General features: G+C 36.8%; 1 protein-coding gene across 1 annotated transcript; it reads left to right on the top strand.

Moving 5' to 3' along the window:
• The first annotated feature begins 468 nt into the window (after positions 1 to 468).
• snx5 (sorting nexin 5) lies at positions 469 to 7,900 on the top strand. The gene is made up of 13 exons (XM_028006512.1): positions 469 to 647; positions 3,318 to 3,422; positions 3,536 to 3,646; positions 3,824 to 3,945; positions 4,035 to 4,158; positions 4,495 to 4,590; positions 4,691 to 4,796; positions 4,877 to 4,952; positions 5,050 to 5,089; positions 5,181 to 5,267; positions 5,696 to 5,855; positions 6,363 to 6,448; positions 6,688 to 7,900. The coding sequence occupies exons 1-13, from the start codon at positions 615 to 617 to the stop codon at positions 6,736 to 6,738; spliced, it is 1,197 nt and encodes a 398-aa protein (XP_027862313.1). The 5' UTR covers positions 469 to 614; the 3' UTR covers positions 6,739 to 7,900.
• The last annotated feature ends 2,502 nt before the right edge of the window (positions 7,901 to 10,402 follow it).

The raw sequence follows: 10,402 nt of genomic DNA, 5'->3' as shown, positions 1-10,402 counted from the left end.
TAGACCTTTTCGGGCCTTTTTTAGTTGAAGCTTTGTACATGATTTAAAAATAGTATTATTATTATAGGAACACATCATGGGTATTCATTTATTTATTTATAATTTCATGTGAAATAGAAGTATGCTACTAATGCCTTACATTACTGAGTTACAAAGCTTAAACTTTAACCCCCGCCTCTGTACTGTTTGCAAGAGTAAAAGGCCATTCACACGATGGTGGCAACGTTCACGTACCTCTGTATTTATGTAGCACTATTACATTTTCTCCTTGAGTTTTTGTTACTTATATTTTTCAAACGTCACTGCTTTTCATTTTTATTGTTTCCAAATGTTGAAACATTGTTATCTAGAATAAAAAAGTTTTCGTGAAGCGAGCATGTGACGTGATTGATTAAAGTATTCATCCAATTGCAGCTTTAGCGTTTCAGATTTCTAACCAATCAGGTTGAATCAAGGCGGTATTTTCGAGCTTTCGTCACCAGGAAGGGGGCGGAAAAATTGTTTGACAGTTTGTTAGGAAGCTAACGCAGCCACCTAGAAGACGGCTTCCTGCATCGAGTTTGATTTAGTTTGACCTTCTTTTTTTTCTCTTTTTCGTCAATTTGAGCACTATCATGACATCCATAGACGAAAGTGACAAAGAAAAGGTACGGTGACTGCTTAGTGACATGCAATTTGAGACGGTTAGCTGATGTTAACGGTTGCTTCTTTTCGTAGCAAAGTTATTGACTGGTGGTGTTAGCCTCTGGCTAAAACTCGCCAACGGTATATTGATAGCCTAATCAATGAGTGAAATGTCATTAGGATGTCTGTAGGTTAAAATAGTTGATTACCTTTGATTCCCATTGCATGAAAATGTCAGTGCTGAAAACTTTATCCCCTGTTTTTATTGTTTTTCCCTGCTGTGAACACCGAGTAGCGGTAAAGTAGCAAAAATACCAGGCTACCTTTCTAAACGCCCAACTCAAAGAATTTAGTCTTTGTAATACTAAAATTGTTGCCCATCATCTAACTTGTGTCACCAGTGAAGTCTAAGATGGCATAAGGGTTTCCTCCTCGAGAATCAAAGAATGATGGCGAGCTGCACCAGAGGTTACACTTTGTATCCAACTGAAACATTTTTGTCAAATAATGAAAGTTGGTAATAAGTAGCATGTTTTTCCACTTACAAAAGAACTAACTTAATTCAGTGGGATTTGCACAAAATGGGTGTGGGCCTTGCTTCTAAGCTCAAGCAAGTTTCTCCATGCTTGCTGCTTACTTTAAGGATGAAGTACTTGGAAGTGTTACATGCACCTCCTGTGGTGGTGGTATTTGGCTAACCAGTAGTTTCCCACAGTTGAGGTAGCGAATCAGCAAGTGTGGGGTCTAGATATCATCTTCAGAAAATAAACTAGATAACAGTGATGCAGCATCTATCTATAAATTATATCAGTACTCTGAAATAGATGTAGATATTTGCTATAGTATATTTGCTAATCATGTTCTTTCCCCCCCTTTGCAACCATGTTTACTTTTCTTAGCGTTCTGATATACTTTGTGAATAGGGGTCACAAGTCTCTTGCACTGTTTTTCATTTTTGGAGCCAGTAGGTTAGTTTGTATTTCACTTTACAGTGTGTTTTTGTATTTGTCTTACCCAACAATACCGGATGGTGATGGTGGGAAATAGCTTTTGGCATGCAAAACTAGTGTCTGCAAACAGAGCATTTCTGTGAACAGCTTGTGCATTGTTGGGCTACAAAAATCAGCAGGCTGAAGATTTGAAGAGATGCTTTGCAAAGATTTTGCTGACGCATTTACAGATGCATCTTAATAAATTAGAATTACAATTGGCTACTGAAAGTGAAAGTCCATTATGAAATATAGGTGAAGTTTTTATTACTTCTAATTTTACTTATTATGGCTTACAACTAATAAAAACTCTTGGTCACGTTCTACTTTTCTATTCAGAAAAGTAGAACCAATACACACAAAAAAATAATGTTGATGTTGAAGTGTTTTGTTGTGATCTCCATAATCATTTGGAAGACTTGACACTTGTACAGCTGAGAGTTGTCGACACCTTCCACAACAATGGTAAGCCACAAAAGGTGATTGCTAAAGTAGCTGGCTGTATAGAAAGTTGGATGAAAGGAAAAAGTGTGGCAGAACATAATGGAGATAACCTAGACTTAAAAGGATTGTGAAACAAAGGTGGGATCAGACTTCAGCCAGACTTGGTGCTTTGAGAGCAACACACAAACATATTTATGACAACAGCTTGAACTGAAATGCCTCTTGTGTTAATCAACTCTTGAACCAGAGAAACCTCTGGAATATTGTACTTGAGCTAAGGAGAAAATTAACTGCACTGTTGCTTAGTTGTCCAAAGCCCTGTCAGCCCAGAGTCTCAAGGCAATATTGAGAAGGCAAATTCTAATTGTTTGATGTCCAGAGTAAAGTTTATACAGTTAGTGATAAAGCTGTGTCTCCTGGTGGTGTTTCCCTCCTGTTTATTACAAAATACAAATTAACTGTAGCCTTGTGGGAGGACATTTTGAAGTGTCTATGCTCCTCTCCTTTGACAATGTTAATGGAGAGGTTATTTTGATTTTTAGGCCAGATATGCAAAAAGGAGTCCCAACAAAATCTTAAGTTCATTTCATTTTGCCTCATTTTGCCTTTTCCCTTGTAATTGTAATCCATGATTGATAGGTTTATTTTGTCATAACCTGCAAAGAATCAGCCAGAGACAGAGATTAGGTTTCTTTTAATTTCTTTTCTGCAGAATAGGAGAATTGAGAACAGACGCGACGAATCGCTGTCAAACACTGTCTGAAATCAATTCTGCCAGTTCTTTCTTTGCATTTCTCTTTATTGTATAGAAAAAGGAGGTTGGGCTTCTTCACACAGTCACACAGAGAATTGACCAACCGTCTTTACATTCTGGAACCTCCTATGGACATGCCCTTACAAGGGCATGTGACTGACCACAACTAATCAGTTACATATGGAACTAATAACACATGAATGTTTAACGTTTTTAGCTTCCAAGCAAACATCCTAAACAAAGTTAATAATATACTACAAAAGAAAGAGAAGTTAAGTAAATATAAAAAGAAGAATAATATGAGAGTAATAATATAAAAGTAATAATATGAAAAGAATAATATGAAAACATAACTTGTAAAATAAACTCATGAGTAAATGAACAGGAGGATAATTTTTCTAACAATGATCATCAAGATTAACAGACATAGACATTGAAAATATCACTGTATGTAACAAATATAAATGGATATCTTTGTTAACAAGTTATTTCATTTTCTTCCTTAGCTGCGCTCTGTGTCGGTAGACTTGAACAATGACACCTCGCTGCTTATTGACATTCCTGATGCTCTGTGTGAAAGGGATAAAGTCAAGTTCACAGTCCATACGAAGGTAAAAACAAAAATCCCCAACATGAAAATGCTGCACTTTTCTTTTCTAATCTAATTCTATTAAATTAATTTATCAAGAATATTTTTAACAAAGAACATTATCCCTTTTCTCAGACTACACTAAGTACCTTCCAGAAGCCAGACTTTTCTGTTCCCAGGCAGCATGAAGATTTCATCTGGCTGCATGATGCTCTGGTTGAAACCGAGGACTATGCTGGTCTGATCGTAAGTTGGTCTAATAGGGACTGAAGTTATTGCATAATAGTTTGTCTTTGGTGGCTGCATGTACCACAGATGAAGCACATATTTAGCATGTAAATTATGAAGCATTCATGTTATTACTGTGCTTTTGATTTGGTTAGAATCCTTGAGTGATCTTATGCCTTACGTAAACATTTCTAGATCCCTCCAGCTCCCCCCAAGCCGGATTTTGAGAGTCCAAGAGATAAGATGCACAAACTGGGGGAAGGTGAAGCCACTATGACTAAAGAGGAATATACCAAAATGAAGCAGGAGTTGGAGGCGTGAGTTTAATATTATTATTTTATGAAATGCTGTTAAAATACACAAACATATATATTTTTAAATTCTATAATTTCTTGTCGCTTTCTAGTGAATACCTGGCTGTCTTCAAGAAAACAGTTCAAGTTCACGAAGTCTTCCTGCAGAGATTGTCTTCTCACCCTGTTTTAAGCAAGGACAGAAACTTCCAGATTTTCTTAGAGTATGACCAGGATGTGAGTTTCTCATATTGCTGACTTCCTTTTCCGAGTTGTCGGTTGGAAAGAAAGGAAGCGTTTACCAGAAATGTGTGACACATGGCGTGCATCCTGCTGCGATCAGCAGTTAGACTTATCTGTGTTTGCTGGCCAATCTCGGACACTTTATGTGGTGTAATGAAGAGTGCAGCGAGATAATAAAACATTGGCTACTGTTAAATTTGACTATGCCAAGATAACTCAGTTATGGACACCAAAGCTTTATCTAATTTAATTTTCTGAAGACTTTATCATACACATAAGTTTGTCCACTACACACTCATTTCTAACACTTTCTGAATTCTCTTATTTTAGCTCAGTGTGAGGAGAAAGAATGCCAAAGAGATGTTTGGAGGGTTCTTCAAAAACATGGTGAAGTCTGCAGATGAGGTCCTCATCTCAGGAATAAAGGTGGAGTTCATGGATGATTGACTGCTTAGTTTTTATATGGCAGTTGCTGTGTTATAGTGACTTCCTCAGATAACATTTTATGTTTCTGTTTCCTGAACAGGAAGTAGATGACTTTTTTGAGCAGGAGAAAACATTTTTGCTAGACTACTACAGCAAAATAAAAGATTCCACTGCCAAAGCGGAGAAAATGACGCGTTCACACAAAAGTATTTGATCATTTTAACATCGCCAAAAAAAAAATCTTTGAGATGTTACGTTTGCATAATTTTAATTTTTGCTTTTGCAGATATTGCAGATGATTACATTCACATTTCTGCCACTTTGAACAGCCTCTGTGCTGAAGACAGTACACCAAATAAGAAGTGAGGTTAATACATATGTGACTGCTATACATAGACTTATTTTGCACATAGTAAAATAAGTTTTTAGTGCTACTAAATGTTTCTATGTTCACTTCAGAAACCTGGAGAAGCTGTCAGACCTGTTTGAGAGACTAAGAGTAAGTATAACTGTCACACAACAATCTGAATGCCTACAATTTGCCTAGAGATTTATGGAAGCTGAACTTGGCCTTTTTTATACATCTGCAGAAAGTGGAGGGAAGAGTAGCATCAGACCAAGAGCTGAAACTCACAGAGCTGCTGAGATACTACATGAGGGACATCCAGGCGGCCAAGGTAAGATGTTCCGACCTCAATGAAAATGCTTAATTTCATTTTACTCCATTACACATTTACTTAGCTTTTATTCACATAGTTCAATGCATTGTATATGGCAGACTAATATGAAGTAGTTTAGAATTGTTTAGAAGGAAAAAGATGCAGGTATTCATTTATCTTCTCAAATAAAAAACTGAACAATATGGTATTCAGCCTGCCTTTATTCTGATTCCCCTAAATCGAATTAAGTGCAACCACACAAGACAAGAATAAAGATTTGTAGAAGTTTAAAATTGGCTTAGGTAATAAGAAAATAACCCAAGCTGAAAACATCGGACACAGTGCTGTTTTACACTAAGCTAAAATGAGATTAATTGGAATTGTGTTTAATTAAATGCTCTTTGTACTTCATTTTTTCTCTTGTGAAATTGTTTAAAATTTTTAAGGACCTTCTGTACCGGCGAGCCCGAGCGTTGGTTGACTACGAGAACTCGAACAAGGCCTTGGATAAAGCCAGACTGAAGAGCAAGGACATTCCTCAGGCAGAGGAACACCAGCGACAGTCCCTGCAGAAATTTGACAAGCTGTCAGAATCTGCCAAGAAAGGTTTGTGTATTAATGTGTTTCAGAGGCAATTTAGTTCACTTTATTTATATAGCTCCAGTTTTAAAGGCAAGAGGATGAAAGAGAGTACACACAGTTAGTCAGAGTTAGAAAGATAAAGCCAATTGCATCATTTAGAGGAAAATATTAAGCAGGTGTCGCAGCTTAACAGAACAAAAGTCTGTCTGAAGAGTAAGAACTAAAAGCTGAAATCATTAGCATAGCAGCAGAAATTTTAAAGCAATCGGTGGCCCAAGCACTGTACCCTGTGGTACTCCACAAGTAACTGTGGAGTGTGAAGACAATTTATCATGTACACAAGCAAATTGGAATCAGTGGGACAAATAAGATTTAACCAGCCTGTTCCCTTATTCCCTGCAACATTTTCAAGTCTGCGTCCTTGATTAGATACAACTCTAATCAAGGACACAGACTTGTTCTGTGGTTGTTTCTTTAACTCTAAAATATTTGACACTGAGCAAACGGTTTTTCTACAACAATCTATTTCAGAACTCACGAGCTTCAAGGGCAGACGAGTTGTGGCCTTCAGGAAAAACCTCATAGAAATGGCTGAGCTTGAGATAAAACATGCCAAGGTAAGCAGTGTCCTTTTTTTCCTCTGCGTTTCTCTAGCTGTCTGTAGTTGAAACCTCTTGCTCGGACCATGAATAGTCATTGAATAGTCACTGTTCTCATATGATTATTTGTGTCCTATTTATAAACACCATATACAATGTCAGATTGAACATTAAAAATATTCATGATTGGAAAGTAAAAAAAAAACCCAAAAAACATTTATTTCAGATCAACCATATAATTTCTTCTATTTCTGCAGAACAATGTGGCTCTTTTGCAAGGATGCGTTGATCTCCTCAAGAACAACTGACATGTCTTCAAGCATTAATGTTCCAGCATCACTAAGTGACCAATCTTTACAAATCCCGGCATCCCAGGGATGTTGCATCGACATGTCTCCAAACATCGTGTCTGCTCCAACCTGGATCTGATACGCCTTTAAATCCCCGCAAGATACACCTGTATTCTCTAAGCACAATGTCCTCATGTTTACAGAGTCCCTGTCTTCTGCCCTTTTGGTCCATCTGTCTTATTTAATGTGGATCTATAGCTCAATGTGAATGTCTCCTGAGAATTAGGTTGCCATCATGAAGGCCTTCCATAAATATATGCACCCTTAATGGATGTGAAATCTTTCCATTTCTAAGTTTTATGCACATACTGTTTGTTTTTTTTTGCCTTTTTTTCTCTCCTTGAACTCAGATTACCATCTAACTTTCTCCTTCATTTTTGCTTCTAGATTACTTTAAAAACACACTTACACCAGTTTTGTTTTTCATCATTCATGTGCTTCATGAGGACTTTTGTTTTGTTTTCCAATGGAACTCTTGCATAAGTGAAAAGCGTGCCTAGAATATGGTTGTATTCAAAATCATACGCTGATTTACAGCTAAGAAAATAATGACTGAATTTGGAAAAAAATGAATAAAAATGTTAATCTTTCAATGCTCAAAATTAGATTCACACATGGTCCTTGTTTCTTAGGGAAGTTGCCTCATGTTCTACATTTATAAAGGATGTTTACGCAAAATTTTGAAGAACAGCATAACACAAACCGGAAGAAAAAATCAATGATAACCAGTTTGTAATATGTTTGAGGACATTCACTTCACCCAACCATTTTTTTGCAAGTTACTTCTTTAGTTTTGACAATGTCATTTGTCTGTCTTTACTTTCCCCCCTTTCATTTGATTATTATTATTAGTCTTACAAAATGAACCTGGTATTTGTAGAACATCCTGCAAACAGTTTGTTTATTGTGAATTGAAGAAAATGCACTTAAAAGGAAAAAGGCCCTCTACAATCGTGTCCTACTCATTGGAGTGTTAGAATGCATTATAGTTTTTTAAAGAAATGGAATGTATTTCTAAAAGATTACAACTGTTCACATTCTTTTTCATAATACCTTTTCTTACAAACAATAGCATTTTATGGATTTGTAAAGGCATTGAATAAATTTATCAGAAGTATAATCTTTTTGAAGTTGAGTCAATTTTTCTGCATGTCCCATGTGGACTCCACAGCTTCATCTCAATAAAACTTAGATTTGTTTCAGTAAATAATTTTAAAAGTGAAGCTCAAAGATGCACTACATTCAGTGATGTATTTATTTATTTTTCTAGTCTTTTGTGATTATGACTTGCATTATGAAACCTAAATTCAGTTTTCTGAAAAATGTAATATTACGTAAGATCATTACTGGATTTGTAATATAGAAATGCTGACTTACGTATAGCAATGTGCTGTACAGTATATACACTGAATATTTGGTTGTGTCTGCTTTGCATTAATTACTGCATCAGTGCAGCATGGTATGGAGGCAATCAGCCTGTGACTGCTGAGCTGTAATAGATGCCCAAGTTATTCAATAGTTATAGATCTGGTGCTTAATACCGCATAAATACCCTGTGCAATACAGTTTGAGAACAGTTTGTCTACCGCACTTTTTTCCTTTCACTTAACTTTACATTAATGCGCTTGGTTAACAGCCAGCTTCCTTAGCAACGACCTTTTGTGGCTTACCTTCTATGTGGGTGGTTTTGGTGTCAGGTCAACAGTCTGCCCTGTGAAGTGTAGAACATAGCATGGCAATTGCATAACATTCCTGTATTAAATATATATTTTTCATTCGTTTTTTGGGATTAAAATATATTTTTATGTGAAGCTATAACATTTTGGATTCAATCCCTAACATAATTGAACGTTTTGGTGACATTCTAATTTATACTACACAAAATGTGGTTACAAACTCCACCAGGGGGCAGTATCTATTTATCCTGCAGTGTATCCTGCCCCCACAAAGTTTAATCATATGGGTCCTTTAAACACAGCTGTGTGCATGCTTGTGTTAAATCCATTGACCACTGTGAATCTCAGAAAGGGACACCGTGGTGTGTTAGGTAAACTTTAAGGAAATGCCAAGGATCTCATGGGAATGATGTGCAAACTGCGTACACTGCATGTCCTCATTCATGAACAACTGCTACCCAGGATAGGCTAAAACGTTTTTGTCTACTGTATGAAGCATTATTAACTAGTCTAATTTAAATCATAGCAGCGTATAGTAATATTTTATTGTTTTTACCATAATTGAAACCTAATGTTTTAGGTTATACTGACTTATCTAATCAGGGCTGACATTTACATTCCAGGACTATGGTGGCAAAAGGTTATGTGTGAGACTTTCAAAGTTGTGACTCCTACACAAGCAGAATATATGTCCCTGATGGATTTGTCAATAGTGATGACCCAAGTCCTGCAGTCACAATGACCTCCAAGGTTTGGTCTATTCACTGATTGGATAACAACAGAGACTCTAGCCAATGAGCTGATGGCAAATTATCTGTGCAAACAGATTAGTTTGCCAGCTGTGGTCAGAGCAAACAGTATTTAAAAGTGCAACATTAAAGAGATATTACCATGCCGGATCCAAAGAGCAAGGCCTGCTTTTGTAACATCATGATTAATGAGGCGCAGACATTAAACGAGCAGCCTGTTTTTACTCCATGAAACAAAGGCCTTTATTTTTAGCTATTGCTTCTCATCGCTGCAGCTTCACTCCTGGAAGTTTCTGTATTTGGTATTTTCATGTTTATTTTATGTTGCTACTTTGTTGTGATGAATTATGACAAAAGCAGCAAAATCTAAAAAGACAAAGACTCTCAGTCTGTTATTTCATGTTGTTGAATGAAAAGCAGCCCAAGCATAATACTACTTTGGTCTGCTTCATGGTTAAGTGACCTCTATCATCATCATGCTCGTGATAGGGGCAGTAAAGTGCTCTCCTGATGTCCCACTGTTCTACATGAGGCACAGGCTGAAGTATTGAAGCAGGACTTGTAGAAACTATGCATAAAAGCCTCCTCAATTAGAAACTGTGTCCCCTGAAGGGCATTTATTAAAGAAATGGTGCACCTGCAGGGCTCGCTGATCTAACTGATTCATCTGTGCTTCCTTACTGAAACAGAACCAGATGTTTCATCCAGATACTTCAGGTTTTAGTCCATGTCTCAATGAGAACGCAGCCAAAAAAAACAACAACAAAAAAACCCAAGAAAGATTACATCAAGAAAGGTAACTGAAAAGATGAGACAAAAAATTTTTTAAATGAAAGACAGGGGAAAAAAGCAACAGCTATGGGCTGAAAGTGTAAGGAGGAAAGGAGGTCACACAGTGGACAATGTTTTATTCCGCTGAGCCAGAGAGAACGATTGCCCAGAGGAGGGGGATTCTGTTTGGTTTCTTGTTTCTGTCAAGTCAGAGTAAAGGATATGCCTTCCTCTGTGACAAAGTGTTTATCACCATTTACTTTTTTTTCCCATTTTCTTACATTAGAAACACAAACTTCAATGCATTTTAATAAGCACACAAAGCTATATATAATTGTGAAGTCGTAGGGTAAAATACATGGCTTCCACACATTGTCATAAATGGAAATCCAGAAAAGTGTGGAGTGTACAGGAATTAAGGCTACC

This window comes from Xiphophorus couchianus, chromosome 22 (assembly GCF_001444195.1).
Source record: "Xiphophorus couchianus chromosome 22, X_couchianus-1.0, whole genome shotgun sequence".
NCBI classification, from domain to species: Eukaryota; Metazoa; Chordata; class Actinopteri; order Cyprinodontiformes; family Poeciliidae; genus Xiphophorus; species Xiphophorus couchianus.
The sequence above is the reverse complement of the archived record's forward strand: the minus strand, read 5'-3'. Positions and strand labels throughout refer to the sequence as shown.